Here is a 25,877-nt window from a genome sequence, read left to right on the forward strand (position 1 = left end):
AAAGTCAGCTGTCTGTCATTTTAATATTACGTTATGGAGCTAACACATACAGATCCACAACATAAAACGCAGCCAGTCTAGGTTTTACGTCAATAACTCATTGGAAAATTATTCAATTTTAAATAATGATCAGATATTTTTGTTGATTTAGTAAATATTGTTCCTTAGCAACAAAATACAGGTCATGTCATGCAATTGCAGGAAAAAACACATTAAAGTTGTAACTGTAAAACTGCAAAGAACCTGCTTAAATACACAGAAAGACCTGGTTTCCATTAAGGTAACAGCAACCAAAGATGTACCACTTGAGTAGTGAAGATAATCTGGTTGCTATTAGCATGACTGAAGGCAGCCTGTCAGTGACAGACGTTGCCTGACCAATGAGACGTTCTGCTTCAGTCGGCAGACTAGTCCAGAGAAATGGAAACCAGCTCTGTGAGGGACAGGCCATGTCCGACAAGGCTGAAGGTCACCACATCCATATGCATCATCACTTTCAGACTGCAGTGGAAATGACACAGGAAGTTCTAGAAAGAAACGACTTGAGCATCGGAAGACTGGCTCTGGCTCTCCATCTGCAAGTTTAGAGGTTTCTCAGGGTAACGTCTGCAATATGTTGACAGGTGATTGACAAAACCACCATCTTCTGCAGGCCTGAAAACATCAGAGGTGCAGACGGAGAGTTGAAGCACTCAATTCACCAAAGAATTTTGCCTCGCAGACGATAACCTGCGTTGTGCTGATGGAACATTGGAAGGTAGGTGGTATGAGGCAGAAATCTGCTTTTGCGCAAGAAAAAGAAGGAAACATCACTGCTCAGCAACACATGGAGGCAAGCCAGTCCCTGAGCCAGCAATTTTTCCATTACTGTAAGCCAATCCCAAAGTGTCCATTTTCCAGCGGGACAATGCAACATGACACAGGATTCCTATGGCACAACTTCAAGACAAAATAACAAGATCCCACCGCGGCCAGCTTTTTTCTCATGACCCCAGTCCAAAACAAATGTATTGGAGTAACGTGTCAATGCCATCAACCAGACAAAACTGTGATCAGCCAACCTCTGCTGGCTGGTTGCAGTTGCTCGGGAAGTGGGGCATAACATCAGCAGTCTATCCAGAAGCTGATGAGATCTATGCGTCATCACTGCCAGTATCATTTTAGAGTTTGAGCTCCTACTTTTCATTTTGACATGTCACAATTCCTACTAAAAACATCACAGTTCTTTGACAGATATAATTTTGTTCACATTTTCTGTGGGTTTCGCGGTATCGCTATTTTTAAATTAATCCATAGATCTTACAATGATGCACAATGTTAACCAAATGCTATTTTCTAAATTGAAATTCCAATCAGGTCAGATTAGCACCGATTTCCTTCATTTTAAGGAGCTGTAAATGATAAATATGTCAAACAACCTAGAGAGACTGCTCTCTCCCAGAGTTGGTGCAAAAGCCTTTAGCTTTACAACATACTTCACAGATGCTATTTTACTGGTCTAGATCTGGTGTGAGTCTTTGCAGTCTGAACTGAGGTCTTAAATTATATAACTTTCTATTACTAGGTTTAGCTCTTAAGTAACAGGACCCTGATTTAAGTACACTGCTAAGCATCAGTCTAATGGCCATTTATATGGGATGTAACAATATATTTATATAGAATTCCCACTACAGTTCACTGATTAAAGTTATCTTACAGAGTGGCATTTCTGGCAACCATTTTGCTTGGTGCTTTACAACACATTCATTCAAAAGTATAGGCGGCAGGTATCCAAGCCCTGGACGTTTTGAAAATACAGTAAACTACCACTACACTGGGTATTAGAAAATTAAAGAAAATTCAGAGATGTGCGTGATATAAATTTATTAAATCACAATGTCCCTAACCTACTGTCAACAGGGGAGTATCCAACATTCACTTATTCATAGGCAGCCTGAACCAATAAAGACACTGTCACAGAGCAACAGCCCAGAACTCATGGTTTGAGAATGGGTGATGCTGCAGAAGGACGTGCTTCTCCTCCAATCAGTGAGAACTTCAGCTTGTAGCGAGTCAAAAGATGAAAGGCTCAATGGACAGGCAGGTCAGAGGAGCCTGTTTGTACTTCAATACTCGCTCTGTGCGAGTTCAGAGGTCATCTCTGTAAGCCGAGACCTAAAAAAACAACAGTCATCTTCAATCGGGGTTATACAATTATTGGATTGTATTCTAAATATTACAACAACGAAACAAAAATACTCTTTATAGGCTAACAATAAACCAATAACTTTACAGTCATTCAAATTAAAAGCTTATTTTATAAGACGCCACCATCAATATAACTGTGATTTCCCGTAGCTTAAAACTGACATTTCAGAGAACTAGCTTCTAGTCTCCATAAATAGTCTTGTTTGTGTGGTAGATTACAAGGGTTTAAAATGGTAGATCTTTAATTAAAAGACAGCAGAACATTTGGGAGCATGAGACTCTCTCAGATACAAAGGAACGATTATTTGTAGTGACAGTAAGCCAAATGAAATGGCTGGGGAACAAATGCATTCAAACAAAAATGGCTTTACTTTTTTTTACCAATCTTTACGAGGCAGGGAATGAATGAATTAGAATAAGCTAAAGTATGAACTTTGAGTAACCTTGAGCAATATGGCATCATGGAAAACAGTCTCTCTGCCTCAAAAAACAAATTTGAGACAAATTTGCTTCATTTACCTTTAGGAACATTCAAGAGAACGAGGACTTTCACAAAAATCGCTTTTTCCGGCTAACGGCAAGATGTACTTTAAACACTTTGACTGTTCAAGGCAGAATCGCTGATCACTTGACAAAATATGTTTAGGTGATATGGATGTGACTATCAATGGGTTGAACCATGCATATCAAAATATGGGGGAAAAAATTTTAAAGGAATATTAATTTTTTATTGGATCTGAAATTAGCAACAATCATATTTCTGAAATAACACTCCACTCTACACTGCAGCTTCCTGATACTTGTTGGAAGCAGGTCAAATCTTCAAAAGAAAAATTCTCCCTTAAGGTTATTTCATTTTGAGATGAAGTAGCAAGGCAGTGTGCCATTTCTCAAATGCTTCATTACACAGTATGCCAGTGTGAAATAAGCAATGGTGAAGACGTGACATTAGCAGCCTTGTAAGGACAAGGTACATACATGTGCTCTTTCCACCTAGTACTTCTCCAAAACCACACTTCACTCCCAAGTGCTTAAACTTGCAAGCACTTAAAGAAAACAAAAGGCCACAATGCTATTTGCAAAAGTGGAAAAAACCCCACAGAAACTAAACAGTATTCTCCACTCTGTACAACCAAAGGAACACTGCAATGAGTACCATTGATGAAAATGGACAGCACAAACCCAACACGTACCTGAACATCTGCAATGCTGTTCATATAATGGGTAGGGCTATTTCTTATTAAAATTTGAATCCTTCATAAAAGAAGAATTACAAAATGTACCACATTTTCAAAGAATAGCAGCAATAAAACTTCAGTTTCTTTAAATACCTGGCTCGAAACCTTTATTTTTTTATTTGCCAAAGCAAGCTGTTTTTCCCCGTAACCATTTCCCTTGAATAAGTCATGCTGACCTAGTTAGCATGCATACTGTGCCTATCTATACAAAAATGCTGGTATAAAGAAAAGGCACCACACAACATACAAAAGAACTTAAAAAAAAAAGAAAAACCTCCACTCTTTGATGATGCTGCAGTGTTTTGTCGTTTTTAATCACAGTAGGAATCCGCTGTGTGTAATAGGCCATAAAACAACAGAGGCCTACGTTTCCTGTTGTGGTCTAAGGTGTTGCATAAGGCCCAGGGTCCAGTGAAGAGAGGTCACTGCTGGAGAGCAACCAATTGCTGGTGACAGGGCTTAAAGCAGCAATGATTGATTGTCCTGCCAACACCATTAATTCCAAATTGACAGCAGTGGCTTGTCTTTCCATGGAAGAAAAAAGGGAATAAAACTGTGTTCGTATTTACAGTCTAACAAAGAAGAAAAGAAGAGAGTGTGTGTGTGTGTGTGTGTGGGGGGGGGGGGTCAGTATTCACAGAAGGGAAGTCTAAGTTTTTGTAAGGACCTGCTTCAGTGGACCTGGTACGGCTAACGGGTCACTAAAAATTGGGACACTTCCTCAGCCCTCTAGAGAATTTCGCTTTTAAGCCACAGACAATGTGAAATTCAAAGGGCTTTCCACGGATGGGCTCCTCACAGCTGTCACCACAAGCCATGGAAGTGTGCAGCCCTGTAAGCCCTCTTTCAGGCCTTACTAAAAGAAAAGGAGCTTAATCAGGAAATTATTCAGAACCTTAATAGTGGGGCGTGAAGGCCATACCCCTCAAGATGCTCACAGATCAATAAACTGCTGCTCGGCTGTTACAGACATTGACAAAAAAAGATCATTTGCAATGAATGACCAAGAAAGTCCAAACATGTACTTACTAAATATGCCTGACAGCCAATCCTGGGAATCATGTTAAACTGATCAAAATAAAGACTAACATAAAGAGGCAGCAGCTAAACTCATTTCACATTTAAAATGCAATGTCTAAGAAGATGTCGAATAGTGATTTATCAGCACAAAATTACACAGGATGGCTAAGTGACCTTTCACCTTATTTCCAGTTGACCTGGAAGTAATTGTCACAAAGTCCACTGTTCACTTTTCTCACCGTCTGAAAAGCAAAGACTGAAAGACAAAGGGAAGATCAGTAGTTCCGCTGCATTGTCTTGGTTGGACTTGTTTGTCATGAGGCTCTCTCAGTTACATCTACAGGGACCTTTTGCAACCTTATCTGTAGCTGTAACAAGTTAATTTTCAGCAGACCCAGTGCTGCTAGGAATTTAGTGAAGTGATCAGATAGTTTATTGCATTAAGCACTCTGTGGAGCCGAAGGCTTATAGTACAGTAGGCCTCTATATACACTATACTTTATCATAATGTAATATTTTCCTGAAACATTCATTTGCATAGTTCTTGACTCCTCCCCCCCCCAAAGAATCTCTCAATCTTTCTTCCATTACAGTATTATTAGCATTACATTTCTTCCTCTGTAAAACTGGTGCAATCCTGCTAGTTTGCCATGGATTTTATTGTGAAATTAGTATTGATGTGTGCATCTATTCCACATCCAGACAAAATCAAGATCACAACTCTGCACTGAATGCAATCATGATTGTTTAAATCGCGCTCCAAAGTCAGTACTTCGCAGTATATCACACAAATAGCACGGGGGCACTGAAAGTCCAAGATGCAGATAATATTCTTGAGTTTAAAAACAGTCATCTCCTGTTTCTGCAGTCTCCTACAAATTGCACAGATAAAAGACTATTATATAAGCAGTCAATTTCAAAGTTAGTCTTTTGTTGAGGACAACCAGCAGGTATCTAGAACGTCATCGCTTCAACAGTATTCCTTGGAGTAACCTTTCCTTTTTAGAAAAGAAGGCTGAACTTGAAGCTCGGCGATGAAAACAATTCACAAGACAACTCTTTATCTGATCACCCTTTCCTTGTTTATTCACATTCAGAGTCTGTGAAAATGGCAGGAGTGTAAAACATGCACTGAGATGCACACAGCATTCAATGAGAGAAAGCAGACAGAAAAACTGAATGCACACAGAGCAAAATGATGGGCTTAACAGCCATTACAGTTCACTTCACACCATGTTACAAAGCCTCAAAAACAACAAGAGGACTCAGCCTCAAAAACAACAAGAGGATTCAGCCACCTTCATTAGCAAGGATTTAAGATTGACAGAAGCCATAGCAACTACACTGCCATATGAGAGGCACAGACTGAATTTTAGAATACATCTAAAGGACTCTTTTGAAGAGCCTTTTTACTAGTTACTCAGTTTTGTTATTATAGAAATAGTAGTAATGATGACTTGAAAATGAGTTTATACTGTACAAGTGATTTAGAAAAATAAAACTATAAATCTTTCAGTAACATGTTACTGTATCAATCACTTTACAAAATTATTCCAGCTATGATGTTTAAGCAGGCAGAATATCAAAAGCACCTACAAGCTAATGGAATTTGGTTTCACCTAAAATTTAACCCACTAGTTCCCTCGTCATAATGTCCCAAATTGTAAAGAAATGGGATTCCTTGCAGAATCATCATACTGGCATTTTACAGATACTTAAAACAAGTTTGTAATTATTTCCTATTAGAATAAGTTTACTTGGTCCTGTCTCACTTATGATGTAAGAGCAGAATTCTAATTAGAAAAAATATTGACTGTGGTTTCTTACAGCTTCATCTTGTGAAACACATTTGTATGGTAAATCTGATCAAAAACTTTGTAATGCTTTCCTTTTTTCACACCTGACTGCTTAATTAAGGAACACTGCATGTAAATTGTGAACAGAAATACAGAAAGCAATACGTGAATGAACAAGTGAAATTACCTGTGAAACCATTCCAAAACATTTGATTCTTACACAGGTTTCCATTTAAGAGGGCACAGTGAAGCTATAATTATTAAAGAATAGGGAGATTATTTCATTGTTTAACCTGTGTGACTTCTGTGTCTACATCTCTCTACGGAAATGACTGAAATGTCAAACTTCTCTCTGAACTAAACTAGTTTGGAAGAGTAATCCTTGAAATTGATCAAAAGGTTTTTAATCCATTTTTATTTGACAAAATTAAAATAATGTCAACCAAGTATGATCAGAAGCCCTCAGGAGGGCAGTAAGAAATTTAAAAATGTTATTTCCAAACTGAGAGAGTATTAAACTTTACTTTAAGGTTATAGGTTGCCAGTAAGGCAGAACATATCAAACCCTAGCCTCTGATTACAGAATCGTTCACTCCACAAACTGTTTTTAATCACAGGGCCATCAGCCATGAGAACAAGTTTTGTTCGGATCTTTCATTTAGAGGTGCTTTACTGTGTCAGAACACAAAAATCCAATTACAAACCCCATAAAGCATACTTGTAAGGCTGTCTTGAAATCAAACAGATATACTGTAGCTGGTTACTGCTCTAAATTTAAATCCTCCTTTTTTTCTTAAAAAAGGTTTTCAGACAAATTTGACTTTCGAATATCTTTATCTCCCACTGCAGTTTGCAAAGTTTTGAGTTGAAGGTTTACATAAGGTTGTTCAGTGTAAAAAATAAAATATATATATTTAATAACTTTCAAAGCAGTATACAAGTGGAATCTCTCTCTGATCTTAAAGCAGAGCTGCCTCCCCCTTCATTTTGCTTTCAGAAACAAAAACCTGTCCTTGCACTCTCCTGTTTTTCCTGTAGGCAGCATGATGACATGCTGTCGCTGTTATCGAAAGTGGGGCTGGGAGAACTTGCCACACCTCAAGACTGCTCTGCGAAACTAGTCACCTAAATACAATAATGTAATTCTTCTACTACAGGCACAAATTCCCCCCGATAATTTCAATGTAGATGCGTTAAAATACTTTTTGTACTGTATGCATAATAGAAACCTGATATTTTAATCTTACAGGGGAATTATTGTAGATGTAGAGGCTTCTAAATCACATATATATATGCAGGTACATGTTTCTCACCATATGCGGTATGTGCAGGGGATGAATTAAGGGAACATTTTTTACTACCACAAATAAAACGCATAAATCAATTTGATTCACTGAGCAATACAAACATGGGGAGCAAGAATACTAATGACTTTCCTGCTAACATTTTTCCCCACTCGTACACCACAGCACCAGATTGAGGCTGAGGAGCTTCCAGTTTGTGAACAGGTTTAATCACCTTCCGGAACCAAAAGATGTCTCTCCATGATTTTAAAAGTGCCAAAACTAGATTGTTCTGGGTCTCCTTCCACTCTCTGTAGAGCTTAAATTTCAGAGGAGGAAAGAAAGGTGAATAAAAAGAGTCTATGGAAAGTTCCCGCAAAGATCTTCTGAGTTCTTTTCAACTGAACTTTCAATCACTGTTTTGCCATGAGCTTAGGAGATGAAAGGTCATCATCCTGGCAGCAGTGTAGGCCGCACTGAATGTTTGGGACAGTATGCCAAGAATAGCTGTTACCGACACCACAGGAAGAAAGAGTGACATCAACCTTTCGAATGGGACTCAAGAGGTCTCACTTTCCCATTACAATACGACGACACAGAGGAAGCTTTCAGCCGCACCGAAGTGATCTTTGATATTTTCATAGTGCACAAAGTAAATGGTGGTGCATCTTCCCATTAATTGACACCTTTTCTATTAAAGGGTCAAAAAGAAACAATTTTACTCAGTTGGTTTAAATCTTGGGGGGGAAAAAAAAGCTTCAATCTGTTTCTCAAAGGCAAAGTGAGAGTTGGCGGACATAACTGAATTTCATTTGAAACACAGACAGGTTAAAATATTCAGATGTAGCAACCACAAGTGGAAACTTAGTTGATGATTCTTGTATCTAGTTAAATTTTCCATGGTTATTTAAAGAAACATAAAATGTTTGTGTGGGGTGTTATTGTCACAGCTGTAATCCACAGTTGATTCACTCTGAATTCTGCTTTGAGGCACATCAAAATGCCCAGGCATGATGAAAAGCACTACGCGTGTGCAAATTACAATTTTACGTCACCATAAATCACTGCAGTTAAACCTCATGAATCAATAACACAGAACAGGTCTTCAAGCTGGCAAGGAATCAATCTCTAACAAGTTCTGGCAAGAGTACCCGGAGCACAGACGGGCTTTCAATACAGCAGAGCAATTCGAGAGGCAAATAGCACTGGACGCGATGCCAGTTCCAATTTAAAATGCAGTGCCAGTCAAAGATATAACTGTGTAACAGCAGGCACCAGTTTTTTTTTTCTTCTCGTCAATCGGCAAATGGCACCACAGCACCTGTCAGCCTCCAGTTAAACTAGAGCAATATATGGTGGACGTATGGTACAGGCAACTTAATCACAGCTTTCCACACCACGCCCGCATTACACCCTTCCTCATTTAGGAAACACTACGACGAGAATGCAAGACCTGCTTCTTCCTGGTTAGAAAAAAAGAAATGGCTTATCCAATTCTAAGATAAGATGGGGAAAGAAAATCTTAGCAGAATTTTCTAAGAACACAAATGGGGCTTCTGCTTAAAAATGAATTGGCAAGTGACAACCCATCATGGTTTTCTAAACTTTATTTACATACAAACATAAGATAAATCAGTGTTAAGTCCAGATAGCTCACAATGGATTTAACAAAGCTCAGAATAGAATATACTTAGAGGAATAGTTTGTATCACTGTATAGTCCACTTCAGTTTCTTAAAGATTGGCTTGGAAAACAATGACAAAATATTCATAATAAACTGCCGGACTAAAATATTAGGAAATCCTGTTCAATGACACTTACAGGCAGTCAGTGTGCAGGTGATGTGAAGAGAATGAGACAGTCTTCCATTACCTGGCTAAAACAATCGTCATTAAAACTAAAACTCAACACCGCAGAATGGAGGAAATCATGGAATAACTCGTACACTGCCAGGCTCACAAAAAGAGTCACAAGAGCCTGAGGTGCAAACTGTTTGGCGTTTTCACCGGTTCCTAGTATTTTGTTCTGCAATTATAAAAGATACTTTGTTTTTCCCCCAACAAAAAACTGCTATGACTGAGGAAATTAGATTAGCAAACGGCATTGGTAATGAGAGATTTCCCTGCTGCTTGCTGCTGTTTTCACGCAGGGAGCCTTATTCACTTCAATCATGCCTATTTGTAGATCGATGAGCAAAGAACATTTTTACAGGACATGTTAAAAGGTTCAAGGCTAATTAAGTCATTACAATAATCAGAAACAGAAGAATCCTTCAACTCACAAACAGGTGGCCTAGGCAAGAGACAAGATTGCCTGTTCAATTTGTTTAATACAAATGACAAGGCTACATGTTAAATAATATAAACCTATCTCTCTTTACTAAAAACTCAGGTTTCATTTGGAACAAATTTAACTAAAATATACTACTAATGGGCTTCTGAGCACAGTGTTCAGAGAACTGAGTTTTACAACCGAATCTTTCCCAGCACAGGAGTGATTTGATGCCAGGTGTCTATTTTTTCCTCTTTACGTCCTGCTAAGTGCAGTGAATGAGAGTCATCTGTTAGGAAAATGGAGCCAGACACAACTGAAAAGGACATGTTTAATTATGTAATTGCTAAAAGTTTCACAGCATTAAATAATTTTATCATTTGTTTTATTTATCCATGATAAGTCAGACATGAAGATTTCAGGAGATCTGTTCTCTATAACCTTGTAAACCTAACAAGCCTCCTATGTCGCACATCTTTAGAACCAGCCTTTTGGGTCAAATTATTTTTTAACCAAAAGGTAGAATTTTGTATATTTAATATGCAAATAAAAGACATGATTGGAGATGTTGGTTAAGTAGTCAAGCATAACAATACTGCTTGAAGAATCAATTATATCAAGAAAGTTAACCAACAGGCAGAAACATTTATTAAGATACAGCAATACAATAAAACAATCTATTGTTTACTGATCATCAAGTCATATGCTTAACTATAACTTTAAAAAACCCAGCAATTTGTCACAAATTTTCACCATACCAAATAAATGTAAATTCCATAGGCCATGTGAGTACAGGTTATCTTATTACTACTTATTACTACTAGCATGGACCTTAGTTGTGCCCTGGGATGATTTAATTGGACCATTTCCTGCTTTGCAAAGAGCTGGGACTGATTTAATCATTTTTTGTGGCTCCAAGGCCTACAGCTGAAACCAGCAGAGAATCAGGAAACTCTATACAGAACAAAAAACCCTAGCCTCTTGAGAGGGCTACCATCCTCCAGACATTGAGGAACTGGTTTTTAACAAGCACGTCTAAGTAGTACCACCATACTCATTTACTATTACTTCATCTACAAGAGCACAGAGATCAGAAAAATAGCCTTTTTTAAACTTTCATAGTCCCCCACTGTGTGCAAAACAAATTTGACATGCATGACCAAGATATAAACCTTTTTCCTGAGTAGATATTTTTACATTATCATTCAGCAAAATGCAGATCTGCAAACAAGCTGTAGGGTTCTCATTAATACACATTCAGAGGTAGAATTATACAGTATATTCATTAATCAGTATGCTTCACTGACGCAGATAAAAATAAAAAACTTAAGACCTTAAATTTGGAACCATTAAAGGTTTTAAATAAAATCCAGCTTGTTTAAGGAGCTACCTAAATACAAAAATAAACCTTTACAAACAGTTCCCACTTGACCATCACAATTAAAATTTGCATGTAACGTTACTTCATCTGCTTTGATCAATCACAAGTGAAGTGACCACTTTAATTTACTGTTTGAAAGTCAACGTTTAAGTCTTTCAGACCAGAGTTATCAAATGTGCTTGAACACCTGTTTCAACTGTCTAACAGGCAATATTACATTTATGACATTAAGGTGTAAAGCACAGTACACATTAAGCTTAATGGAGAGTACATTATGTTCAGCCTTTATTTTACCACACCTTTGAAGATGTACACTGATGTTCAAAAGGTTTTGAGTTTGTTTTTTAAAAGAGGCAGGATTCAATGCCTAGCTCACATAAGATGTAAACTGAACAAATTCAAATGGTGCCTGCTACAAAACATGAAAACAGACCCAAAGTGGTCTCTGAAAACACTCCGTTTAATAAACTACTGCACTAAAAATGCTGTTCCTGACCTTGTCTTTAAAATAATAAGAACATTCCACTAACATACTTAAAAGAACTAATTGTATGAAGAGTGTGAAATCTCCCATGGAAAAAAAACCTTTTGAGATATTACAAAATGAAACAATGTTAAATAAGAGTGCACAGGGAAGCCCCAGGGACAAAAGGCACAGGTGTGAAGACCCTTGAACCCAGCTTTTATTTCCAAAAATATGGTTCTGTTAACAAAGCCTACCATAAGGGTGAGAGGGAAGCCTACATGTTTCCAAGAAACTATTACTGCACCATTGCTTTTCATTGTCTTTGTCATGAAAGGTAATGTCTTTCACAATGTGCACACATCCATTTTTCAGGGAGTTTTGCCCCCCACAAGAGCCACGCACCTGTGCGTAATCTCACAAACATCCATCTCAAGCTGCTGGTCAGCGGAGGACAACGGAGAATCCTCAGCTGCAGGCCGAGAGTGAGAATTCGGGGAGACTAAAGAAACAAGCTCCCAGCGACAGGATAAGCAAAGAAGTTTAAAAACACCAGGTTTCAACATTTCTTTGCAGTATGCGTAGCAATGTTGAAATTCACCAATTCATCTCGACGGCACTGGCTACCCCCACCCTTCTCACTGAATATGCAGGTTGTGCTTTCAACCATTACTGAGAAAGCAGACCGATTGCTCACCATCGTTTCACCCCAGGCAAAATCAATTACATGTCACTCTTTTCACCCAGGGGAGAGGCCATTACATGGTGCCTGCAGCAATGCTGCTGTTGGAGTTATTCATCGTATTCAGTTTTTATATGGGAAATCTTTGATATTGCAAGAACCACAAGGCATTTTTACCTACAGTTTTCCTACTCAGCATTAAAACCTTCAGCAAATCATTGTTAATCCTTTCAATTCAAACACATTAGTCCCCTGATGAACCTGACGATTTTTTAAGATTACCAAAAAAGTCCCAACACTAGGGTACAGTATATTTTAAATGGTCATCTGTGATTCAGGTAAAGAAACATCATCTTTCCATTACTTCAAATAACTCTTGTGAACTGAAAATATGGTGTAAAAACTGAATTATATAAATATACACTGATTATAAACAGGCTATGAAATTCCATCACTGCATCTCGTAACTCTCTTACTAACAAATAATAAATTCTACAACTGTTTAATGATATGCAAGTCAAGAGACAGATTTGACAACAATCTTTGTTCAGTTTTCACTCCTAAAGAGTAATCAGAGGAAAATAAGGCTTTGCTTGCTTCTGTTTTGGAGAGCCCTGTGTTTTTTTCAACAAAACATCAAGAAACGTATTTGCCAATTCAGCTACCATTTAAGGATGTAGGTCAGGAATGCATAATTTGGGCCCATTCCGATAAAAAAAAAATGAAACAGGCCTCATTTTGAATTGGTGCCATTTGTCAAGGATGTGAAGTGCTCTGGAGTTGCAGACAAGAGGAAACATTTGACATTTCTTGCAGTGTCTACAAGTGGAATAAAGAAGCAAAGTAATAACTAAAAGGAGAAAAACTCTTGTTTTTCTGTGCAAACTCCTTATGTAACTGTAAGTAACTGGCAAGTCATTTTACAATAGATAAACCAACAAAAGCAATTAATTATTTATATAAAAAATTGTAGGCTTCATCTTTTATTTCAATAGTTGTCACCTGAAAATACATCACTCAAAGTTAAAATACTTTTTTATTACTTAACAAGCTACATCTACAATATTCACATATACCGTACATCCTTTAGCTCTTGACAAAGGAGTATAACTTTATTGAAACATCTTTTAAGCTCTAAAATATGAAGTTACAATTTAAGTTTGCTCATGAAGAATGTAGGGTTTCACTTATAACACATGAAAACTATCTTTGGCGGATTCAATGTTATACAAATAACTAGGAGAAAGGGGACAGCATTCCATTTCACAATGGGTGGATACTGAAGCAGAGATGAGACACTGGGGTGACTGAGGGAAAAAAAAGATTTCTGGAGAAGAAGAAAAGCGCACAGAGGGAGGGAGGAAGGGGGAGTGAAAGAATAGCAGCTTTTAGCTACTGGGTCTAAAAAAACATGAGAAGGAAATCAACCCAAATCGTCCCGATTCAATTTTTGACTGACATCTTCCTACAGCTCTGAACTGAGTCACCACCTCAGCAAATAATAAATATTTATTACAACGACAGTTAAGTAAGGTACAGGTTCATCATGTACAGGCCATGCTTTTATTGGGCTGCTGCATTTATTGGGCTGCGCTAAGGAGAGAAAAAAGAGGTTCATTTGAGAGCCATTGTTTCACCCAGCTTATTCCTCCCCTTTCTCACCCTTCCAGCCCACTATACCAAAAGTCAAAAGCCACCATTTATATACTTAAAACAGTCAGAGGTTGAGTTGTTTTGACACTGTCCACAGAAACCCTGCTGAAAGGCTGAGTTCCAATGAAGTACTTGAGTTAACTGACTTCATTAGGAAGCAGTTCTTTCAGTGTGTTTGCCACTCCAGCCCTATGTTTGAAAAGCCTATTTGGGAGCTGATATTGTTTGTTTAATAGAGCTTGTTGCTTAGGCCCCTTCATTGATTAGCACTGAGAGAGACAGGCCCATGAATGTGGATGAAGGTGGCTGGAAAACGTGACATTGCTGTACCAGAGGGATTTGCCGGTACAAAAAAAGGCCATTGTCACTAACACAAATGTGCTCCTCCAGGATATTTACATCTAATCCAAAATTAAAGGTAATCCGACCAAAAAAGGATGCCAATTTAGAACTAAACCTCAAGAAGACTTTCTCAGTTATTAAGAAAATGCCTACAATATCTTAAACACTTGCAACAGAGTTCTTTTTATGTCCCAATGCATAAGAGAAGATCTTATGCATTAGAACATTAATAATTTACTAACAAAATGCATTCATTAAAAAAAACAGCTCCTGTTCCTTTAATAAATTATAAATATCTAACAAGGAATCTAAAATAGAACATATTGTGGTTCCAATCACATCGTTATTTTCAAAACCTCACTCATAATTCATCCACACAACAGTACTGTCAACCTGGGTGCAAGAACTACATTTACGTGCATTCAAAAAAAAAATCGAACCACAGGCGTTGACATTGCGGACCTGCTGGAATTATTAATCTCCGTCTCGAGGGTGTCAGGTTGGCAAGCCATGAAATGTCAAACAGTCGATTAAGGGGGACTTCGAAGAAAAACAGTGTGGCCCAACAGCTGCAGCGCACGTCAGGGGGACAGGGGACCAACTGGTCTAAATAAAAAAAACGAACCGGGGGTTCACTGTACAAACACTATGAGAGAAGGCAACACATTCCTTCTGAAAGGTGCAAGGGAACAAAAGGACTTCTGTGCAAAGCCTTGCTTCAAACACCACATAGAAAAAAAAATCTTGTCTGTCTCCATAAAGGAATAAATGTTTTTAGCCAGTCACGCAATAAAGCTCTCCTCCAGAGCTGCTTATAGCAAGGACCACCCCAAGTTATTTTTGTGTGTGCCTTTTTTTAGCGAATCGGAACTCTAACGCGCACAGTACAGGCTGCAAAGACGGTTTCAGCCTCGGAACCTCTGGTCGTAAAGGACGTTCAGCAATGGGGCATCCAGACATGACCACCACTCTTAGCATACTCTTTTTAATGATTCCAGTTTGTACGCTATGCTTGTCTTGTTAGGATTAAACATTGAAGTTTCTGACTATCAGGAAACTGGATTCTTAGTCACTCACAGATTATTTTTACATGGTCAGTTGCCAAAGTATAACAGTCTTAGGGAAAAAGCATTAACGGTTACTACAACCCTCACCCTGTTCAGCTGTCCTTTTACCCTGCCTGCTGGGTGTTAATACCCAAGTGCCTTTTTGATTCTGGGTGCTTAGTTGCCCCCAGTCTCACAATAAAGCAAAGTTTGGCTTGACTGAGCTCCCTCTATAGTTCAAAACAGACAGCACAAAAAATAAACTATCCACCTTCTGGAATTCAGCATTGCTTTTATGGGGATAAAAAAAAAACAATACAAGAAATAAAATGCAATTAATACCACACTGTTTTCAGTCTTTGCAAGACATAAGTGCATAGCAACAATTTGATTCTAATAAAGGAACCTTAGGAACCCACTCCCATTTTTTAGGAACGTGGTCTGAAGCTGCAAATAGAAAATTATTTGCAAATCCAAGAGGCATGCAGTTCCAGCGATATTCCTGCAGACTCAAAATCAATAGTGCAAGCATGTGAACTGAAAACAAAGGAAAGTATGGCAGGGTGGTATGGTGGTGTGGCAGGTAGCTCTACAACCCCACAACCCCACACTTCCCATGTGCCCTGTGCTCGTGTGCCCACGGAGATGAACAGCTGTCCTGTCCAGGACGTAGCCCTGCTTGGAGCTCTTCCAACATAGGCTACAGAGTTGCCACATTCCTTACCATGAACACAGCCTTCAGATAAGGGTGAAGAGAATAGCTCAAGTTACTCCCAAAAACCTCACTATCTACAACAGCCATCTTCCAGGTCTTAAGTCTCACCTATGAGGATTAAGTACAGTATATGTTCTGCTCCTATGCATGTCTCATTCAATGTTTATTACATTTGTGGTTAGAAAACAACAAGCCACATCAATAACCGTCTCAACAAGGAGCAGTAGTTACAGCCATTGTCAGAGTACAACAAATGTAAAATACATTCATTACACACCAACACTTACTCAGCTGTTCCTATCCTCACTACTGTAACCTCCCACATCATCGAGATCCAGCACACCAGACTCCAAACTCACAAATGACAAAATATTATTTCTGTGGACCACCCAACAAAAACAAACAACAACTGCATCAAATCCACATTGTAACCTTTACTTGTTACATAGTGGGCAACTGCAATAAGACTAAAAGACAAGCCCAAGTTATTTGTTCCCCAGACAGTTAAGATACAGTAACCAAATGAAAGTAGACAAGTCAATGTATGTTTCAACTGTGATCAAATGTATCTTCTAAAGACAGTTTCTGCTCCAGCAGCAAATAAACCCAGATAACTTAAAAGTGTTTGTATTTGGTGGGGTTGGCATCACCATCAGTTATAGAGATAAGAGTCACCAGGCTTGTTTGAAACTGCAGGTATTGCCTTTTCAAATTTAATACAGGTAAGCTTTTCAATCTTTAGCTTTAATAAATGGGTCTAAGAAACTGGACATAAAAGCTCAAGATTTATAACTCAAGTCTGCTGTGCATGGAGGCATTTAACTGATAATCGATGAGCTGTTGATCTTAAAACCAACAAAAGGTAGTGAAGAATCATAAGAAAACGAATTTATGCTCTGAAATGATTAGGAATAAACCAATACTACAAGCATGGAAAGATCAGGGTAATTACTAGTTTAAAGTGGATTAGAGAGAATGGAGAACAGAAGGGGCACAGAAGGAAAGGTAAAAGCGGATCTTCATTCATAGATCTTAATCCCCTAAATCAGCAGCCTGAAGCATGCATTACATCTCGCAAACTTATGTTCTTGAGCAGAAATGACAGGAATCTGGTTTTAATGTTTGCTACTTAGAAATTAATTTCAGCATGGCCTCAAGGCATTTGTGACTGTACAAGTGTAAGATGTACTACTTGCATTTTGGAGTCACTATTTTGCCAGTTAAGCTAGAAAAACAACCCGAATAATGCAATAAGAGGTCCACGTAGACTTTTCATGTCTCGACATAATACCTTATTCTGCTTCTAATTTCCTGAAAATTATATTCACAAAACAAAATTAAAATTTAACAGAACTAAACATTTTTTTTGCACAGGCAAGTAAAATGCAAAACAATGAGATTACACTTTTTGTATCGACAACATTAAATTGAATACCCCAAATCCCTTGTCGCCATTTTAAAAAGGTTTGCTCTGGTCTCTCCCCAGCTGATTTTGAAAAAGGCACACAATTGAAAAGCATATCACTGCAACCAAAATCAAATTGCATGTCACTGCACCATAACCAGATGGAGGAAAACTTTCATATACTGTACGTCTTCAGTAAATGAAAACCTTCATGAATGTCTATTATGTAGTAGACCGTTTCCTTCAGCAGTATTTTAGACTGTATTAACAAATGATAGCAAAGAAGAAACTACACCAAAAGCAGGGCGAGTGTTAATGGTTTTCTAAACACAATGAGGCAAGAAATCAACAGCTTCAGAAGTAAAACATGTTAAAACAGTTGCAACTGGGCTTTGGGACTAAAAGGAAATGTCTTAAGTAACATTCTTCATATCTTTTTAGCTGTATTTTAAACATCAGATGTAATGGACAACTGAAGAACCTTCTAAGGTTGTTGTGTAATCCCTGAGCTCTTAAAGGCATTTGGATACAGCTTCTCTGACGAAAGACATGATTCTGACATCCAATTCAAACATTGTTTATAGAGTGTCTATAGGCTCTTTCTACCAAAACCCTCTAATAAATCCCATATTAAAATAACTGTCTATTAGGGCAAGATTTAAAAGGCATTCTGCAGAATAATGGCATATAAATTGATTTCTGCAGATTAAAGAAAAGCTGATTGAAATTAAGTTTTTTTTCTCATGAAACCAGATGCTTTTTTACAACTTAACACGTTTAACTAAACAATTCTGTAGCATTAGATAATTACAGCACAATAATGTTATAAAAACACACCACTAATTTGACAATAATGGCCAGGAAATCAATTATCTTTCACGGTTATTAGCAGGTGTCCAGCACTGATTGAATGATGAAAACCTAACTTGTCCTGAAAACGCAGGTGGCCAAACATCTTTAGGGAAAACGCTCAGCTTAGTACATTATTTGACAAGACGCACGTATAGAACAATTTAACTATTGCATTGATTAAGCTGTTTATTACTTTAATAATAAAGCTAAGTGGTTTAAAAATATTTCTCCATTATCATTTTCAAACTGTGCCAACAGCCAAAGAGTTAAAATAAAAAACTACTTAAATAGATATCTGACACAATTAAACGCGACTCCCATTGGGGCGATTTATTAACAGAGAGCCTTGTTCTCAGCTGTTGGAACATTTTCTACATATGAATACCACAGCTGCGTAACCCATGATTTCAACTTGATAGTAACTATTGAACTTACAAAACTGCCTACTGTATAATATTTAGACTCCCTGACACGATAGATGTATATATATCATGTGAGCCACTAAGAGGAAATTTACTTTTATTCCGCGCTATAAAAACAATTACATTTAAATAAAGAGAATATTAAGCTTTGTGATCAACCTATCATAGCGTGGCTCGTTCCTATTCGGTCTAGTGAGAGTGCCCTGCAAAATGGATGTAAAATAAGTAATCGTTTATAATTTAAAAATGTATTCAACAACACCATGAGTGATGTATGCACTACACCAAAAACAATTCAGTTAAATTAATGCGTTAGTTGTATTGATAATGAAAAGAGCCAACACACACGTCTTGTCCAGCTGGGCTAGCACGGACTTTATTATACATCACTGTCACGGGAGGGATACATATCTACCATAAATTAATACTCATTTTTAGTTCTTTTTAAAAAGTTAATATGAAGGCAATTAAAAATGCAATATTTTGCATACAGTTGAAATCAGGACCTTTCAGGTTGCGGATTAGTTATAGCAATGCACTTTGGACGTTCATATAAACAACAGATAGTGTTGTGTACGAATTTAAGACGCATTTCACAATAATTATATTAGCACTCATTGTTAACCATATTTTCTCCCGTTGCGATATCAAAACGCATCTTGTACTATATACGACATACTGTATCGATCATCGGGTTTTTATTCTTCTTGACACTTGGATACTACTAATATTGCTGATCAGCATTGAAAAACTTTAAAGTACTTCGGATTTTAAAAGCTGATGATGCAAGAGTGGTTGTAAAACTGATCGCCGTGAATTGTAAAACGACTCTAAAGAGAACAGAGCGATTCCCGGCAGGGCGATTTATTGTCTCGTACAAGACGAGTCTGCGTTTTAACACTCCGCACCGCTCCGGAGAGGCGAGAAGTCGGAACGGCCTGCCTCTTTAAAAGGCTGTCCGTGGATGTTCGCAGAAGTTCCTGCATTCCAGCCTCTTTCCAAGCTGCTGTCCCAACATGTTGTAAATACAAGGTGATAGGAAAAAAAACCCGAGACTTAAAACCTATCTGCTGGGACCTATTAAAGACCTCTATAAAATGCATTGGGACCTGTGGAGAAGGAGGACGAAAGAGACCGCTGGCAATCGGGGAAATTCTCATTATGCATATGATTTGCAAGATTAAGCCGCAAATCGGCGGACTTCAGTTGAAGATCACACATTATTATCTAGATGAGTGACAATAACCAATATGTTCGCATGAATCCAGGCGTTGCGGGCTGTACAAGAAGCACACATAAAAGTCACAGGCACCACGATATAGCGTTTATCCTGTCTTTGTATTGAAATCAAAGCGCACGTTTTTTTAACTTGCAGTTACTGCTCAACTGCAGTGATGTTATTCACTAAAACGTTGGGGCTCAAGTCTGTCTCTCAAACATAGTTATTTAGCCCTTCATCTCTCAGTTGTGTGATTGACTGGGTAATTTGCACATTTCTTGTAACTGCTGTGGTTCACAGTGGTACAATAAACGATTCGCCACTCGCAAACATCACTGAACTATAAATGATCCCGAAAATAGAACTACTGTATTTAGAACAATGTCTTTTCGCCGTCTCACATCAGTAGGTTTTGCTAATGACGATAAATCACAATGCACAATGATCTTTAGTAATACAATTATTAAACCATTTAAAAAGTATACTGAAGCTCGTTTGACTACCAGAATCGATATGCTTCCATGAGGGTAAACTGGGGTCTTTTTTTTTTTTGTTGCAAACTACAGTCTTAAAACACTGAATGGAAAATCATTGTACTCCACCATTAAACTAAACGGGCTGGGGGATATCGCGTAGTTACACACATTCCTACATAATATTGTGTCGCACACGCTTCAGACCAAACAACAGGACACACTCACAATGAATTCCCCCCTCTAAAAACAAGTTGCACCTACCTTTATTCCAAAGCACCAAAGCTAGGAGAGTGATACAAAGCGCTACATCAACTTGCATTTTGTGAACGTGCCTCCCCATGTTCTGCTTTCGCAAAAGAATTTGCTCAGCTTTCTCTCTTTTTCCCTAACCCAGTCTTTTTAACGCTCATGAATGGGCACCGTAGCCGGTCTCAGATCATGACTGCATGGGTTCTTCGGACTCCTTTAGTTCCTCCAGTTACGTCCTGTCTCAAGTTTGAGAAGTTTTGCTGCTCTGCCGCCGCTGTGAATACTGCAGCCGCTAGGGTTGCTCCTAACATGTTGTGCTATTCTTTCCAAGCTGGAGAGATCAAAAGACTCATTGGGCTGAACCAAACGTTACAAAGGGGGTGATCTATGATTAAATAAATCAATTCGGAATAGACGGGACGAATTCAGAGGCATGTTCGTTCTCAGCGGAAGAGCTTTTTCTGTTATGCACCCGTAAAGAAAATATCTTGTTATGATACAATCCTCCAAAGTAATCGATTTCAGCAATCCATTATTACAGGCAGATTTAAGTCCCGCCGGGGGTGTGTCTGCAGTGGTCTTGTATTGGACTGTTCCCCGTGTCACATCCAAAGTTACGGTGTCTATTTACAAGAACAGTAGTCACAAGGTTTTTTTTTTTAATTATGGAAGTTTTATAATAATGAGAAGGGCAACCTTTCACATCTGGTGTTTTACACCCACGTGTATAAAATGTAATGACAATGCGATTGCTTAATGCCATGATGTTGTTTTCGTTGCATTTTCTCTCGGTAATGCACAATTAAGCATTTTAATTCAGCATCTTTTTCTCATCAAAAATGGAAAGAAAACCTTTAACACAACTATACAATTTGATGTTTTAAAGGTTGGCTTACTAAAACAGACTTTACTAAATTTGCTGGCTTACTTAAACAGAATTTATTGAGAATGTTGAATATATGTGTCATTGTGAACACATTTTTATATATATATTTCGGTTGACATTTGTGGCTCAGTATTTTCGAGATCACAAAACCCATCTTCGCTAAAGCGAAGTACTTCCTTTGTGTATTTGCTAGTAACAAAGTTTCTCTCGCATTCTGCAAATGGAGCACAAATTTTACATAGGAAAAAAAACATCTGTACATGGAAATTAACCTTTACATACTTAAAGCATCTTATGTTGAAATATGCTTAACTTAATGTATTTGTTATAGAAACATTTGGAAAACGTTTGTGCAGGGTCTCATAATGGACCTTATTAAATGATTAAGGGAAAAGGACATCCTCATGTTATTAAACCTGACCTGTCAGGGATGATTGATAACAAATGGTAGCTGCTATCTTTCATGTGCTATCATGGCTATTGATTGAAAACGTAATTTATTTAGATAATGAGATCGATTTACTTCTAGAATGGAGAGATTCGTTTTCTGTCTATGATAGAGAAGAATGCCGAAATAAATCTTAATTCTTTTAATATCTGTGCACTATATTGTGGTCAGGTTAGTTACAGGATGTCTCTTTTACAAAAATCAGGCATTGACTCTTACATATTTAGAAGCCTTACAGAGTGGATGCATCAAGCTACTGTTTTGTTAAAAGTTGTTTAAATAACTGATATTTGCAGAACCTCCATCAATATCAATTTGTGCTGTAAAAAGATGTTACGGTGGTATCCAACATAATCCTAGTAATGCAGTTTCTTAAGTATTATACTGTTTTATGTTCATTGTTTTTAATAATTATTTTAGGGGCTTAATCTACTAATTGAATGGATTTTGTTGGTTTAATCTTAGTTGTATGTTTTTGTGGAACAGCTAAGTATAAAAACATGATGAAGTCAATTTGTGATCAATTGTCTGATCAAAGATAAAGGCCCTGAAGCAGCAGACATTCTGTGCCAGCAAACACCATACAATAGCCTCACCATGGCAACAGACCAAAGAGGACTGGTGTTTAAAAACCTGGTGACATAGTGGATTGCAACATAGGTTTTTGAAATCTAGACTTATTACTGTAAATTTCCGCAAACCTAATGAAGACTGCTGCCTGCCTTTTACTCTCTCAAACTGTTCCCATGGTCATGCCATTGTGCAGTTCACTGGAAACCTTAATTAAATGTATGATTAATGATTATTGAAATGGAATAATTGCGTAAGAGCTACATGGTCTTACATTCCTTGCAAGTGTTCAAGCTTCAACAAATCCTAGGCCCTGGTTGGTCTACAATCATCTCCTTTGCCTCTTCTCCATATGCCCTTTATACTGAAAAAACCTTTCTTTTGTCTGTTGCCTACCTTAGCTCATTAAAACAGCAAAGTGTAGTACTGGCACACTGAGAGGCTGGGCCCATTACCTGGAGCTATTTCACCCTGTGGTGTTTCATTTAAAGCTGATAATAAGACCACCTTCTCTCATGCAATGATTTCTTTCAGGCCATTATCTTCTCAATTAAAACTGAATATTTATTTTGCACTCCAGGGCTTTTAAAGCAACTTTAACTTATTTGTGATTCAGCTGCACTTCTATATAATGTGTGGCAGAAAGTGTCCATCTTCTTCTCCAGTTCTTACAAGGCAGTGTTCATTTATTAAAAGACCATCATCTATTATAACAGTTTATGCTGAAAGCAAAAAATAGTCTTAAATAGGGTTATGACTGGAGTTCATTTTATGAGACTGAACTATTTTGAGGTCAGTCATTCTAAAAAGTTAAGTACTATCTCTAGTTTGTAAAATATGTTATGTGAGTAATTGCTTTGAATTGTCACCCACCAAACTCACACAGCTTATTTTAATTTCCTTACAAATAATTGAAATCACATACAGTTTAGGCTTTGAAAAGCTGACAACCACTCAAAAACTGGAAAGGTCCACGTAAATAGGTAAAATTGGAAAACCAGAAAGAAAAAAATAAAAGAAAAAATCACGGAAGAAAAATGAAATTGTAAATCAATGGTCTGTGAATGATATGAGAAGATAGAAATCCCATAAATTACACCCTGTAATACTTAAAATTTATTTTGCAGCTTAGGTACCAAAATTCCAGTTCTGACATATGAAAATATATTTGGACAGTATCCTTTTTAAACTTGCAATTCACAATAATGGAGATTTCACATATGCAGCACCACTGTAATTTACTTTATCTGCTACTATTCTCTTCAATCACTTACAAATCTGCTTTTTCAAGAATGCCCCCAGTCCCATTACACACAGCTGGCCGTTATATTTTGAGGCCTAATGGTTTCACACTGCTTTTAAGGAACTGTGGATGAAAACAAGTATCTTGAAGACTTACAGTCTGAATAATATGAGATACAACTGCAATCTTTACTGTCCGACCGTGATTTAACTACATAGCTTGTGAGATCAACTAGTCTGTTTTTTACAATTCCTGATGTAAAGAAATGCTTCCTAAAATATTTTTTAAAATCTTGGTTTAAAAAAGAATGATATGCAAAAACAATATCCTCCGGATCTGGAGTGATAAATATACACATCAATGTTTTTTGTCTTCATTACAAGAATTCAATGTTTAATACTGATGTAAGACCAAAAGAATTAGTGCCCTTCTGTGGATTAGATCATTACCAGATTGCTTTTCAAAGTTTGCTTTGAACTCTTTGTACAAGATTTGAAACAAATTCACCAATTTCTCTACCATTTGCAAAATACTTTGCTTACCTTTCTAAAACTCTCACTCTGCCTGTGTGTTATGAAATAAAGTTAGGACTCTCTATGAGCACCACAGAAGATATAAAATTAAATAAAGATTTAGGTGGTCTGAAGACTGACCGAATCCACAACACCATAGTGATAAGAAAATATTAATTACATTCACTGGGAGCATTTTGGTTTGGTGGAGCATGTGGCACTCACCAGGCCTATAGAAAGAAATGCTTGGTAAGGAAGAGCATTCTTTTTCTAAAATGCTATGAGACTGCATTTAATCAGACACTGATTAGCAGGGAGCATCACAGTTCTGCTAAAGTGTCAGTATAATCTATTGGTATCCATTAAGAGTATGTCAAAAGGCTGAAACAACACACCCTACAGAGCTTGATGCTTATCTGAGACCACTTCTCAAGAGTGAGAAGACAAGCAGTACATTATCACACCCTTGCAGACTTTTACTAAGGCCAAACAGAACTGAAGGAGAATAGAACACATTCTGATGGGGTTAGTGGCATTTAACAAAGCAACAAGAATATTTTCCCTCCTTAGTTCATTAAAGAGTTTGGAAATATCTCTTAAAATCTGTCAGAAATATTTTAATACAATTTCATGTTTAGAAATCCCATTCAACCTTTTCTTATTACCTCTAACATGTTGAGAGCACAGCATGAAATCTGTTATAAAAATAGTCAGTAATGGTAAGAAATACAATCCATTTTTACTAACGCATTCTCATATTCAGATAAGATCATATACTGTATATGTGTATATCATGACAGATTGGGCGCCCAACTCCATCTTATGAAACATAACCAAAGTCTGGCTAAATGAAAGGAAATCCCAGTCCCGAACTTATGAAACTGTTACTTCCATCATCTTGAGGGTTTCTGTTGCTGCTGCTCTTATTGCTAACTCTGGGCTTCTGTATGCATACAGTTACAGCCTGGCTGCCATTTTTAGCTGATGATGGCTAAAAATGACAATCTGTTTCTATGCATTCCATAGCAGTGTCTTTGGAAGTGTGAACATACTCATTTGAAAAGGGTTTTTTAAAAAAGTCATAAATAACATATCCTGGTTATTTGATTCTTGCTCAAGAACAATAGATTAAATAACTGGGTGACACGTAACAAGGACTGATTTTCATTGGCTCTGTCCTACTGTATATAATGATCAGAAAACATTGTATTTACCACAAAGTTCAGCAGAAATGTATTATGCCTCAAATTAAATTTAATGATCATCAGTGTGAAGGTGGTTGTAAAAGCATTTAGAAAACATCTGGGGCTCTACCCATCCTCCATCAGACTGATGGAAAATAAAAAATAAAATATTCCCGATTATGGTGACCCTGCCGAACAATTCTGTCCTCAGAGAAGAACTTCAATCAGACCATCAAGCATGGTGGTTGGGCTGCATTTACTTCCTCAGAGCTGGACGGCTTGAGTTCAATGACAGAACAATGAATTCAGCATTGTATCAGCAAATTCTGGAGGA

At 37.5% G+C, this 25,877-nt stretch overlaps 1 protein-coding gene across 5 annotated transcripts in view; it reads right to left on the reverse strand.

The window, feature by feature from the left end:
• The window catches only part of lrp4 (low density lipoprotein receptor-related protein 4), a 95,766-nt gene extending 74,740 nt beyond the window's left edge, over positions 1 to 21,026 (reverse strand). For all 5 annotated transcript variants that reach the window (XM_088612050.1, XM_088612052.1, XM_088612049.1 and 2 more), the window contains exon 1: positions 20,713 to 21,026. In XM_088612050.1, coding sequence (XP_088468176.1) covers positions 20,713 to 20,791 — 79 coding nt within the window. In that variant the 5' untranslated portion in view covers positions 20,792 to 21,026. The remainder of the gene's footprint in view (positions 1 to 20,712) is intronic.
• Positions 21,027 to 25,877: the final 4,851 nt, after the last annotated feature.

The sequence above is a fragment of the Lepisosteus platostomus genome, chromosome 18, assembly GCF_059453375.1.
Source record: "Lepisosteus platostomus isolate fLepPlt1 chromosome 18, fLepPlt1.hap1, whole genome shotgun sequence".
Lineage (NCBI taxonomy): Eukaryota > Metazoa > Chordata > Actinopteri > Semionotiformes > Lepisosteidae > Lepisosteus > Lepisosteus platostomus.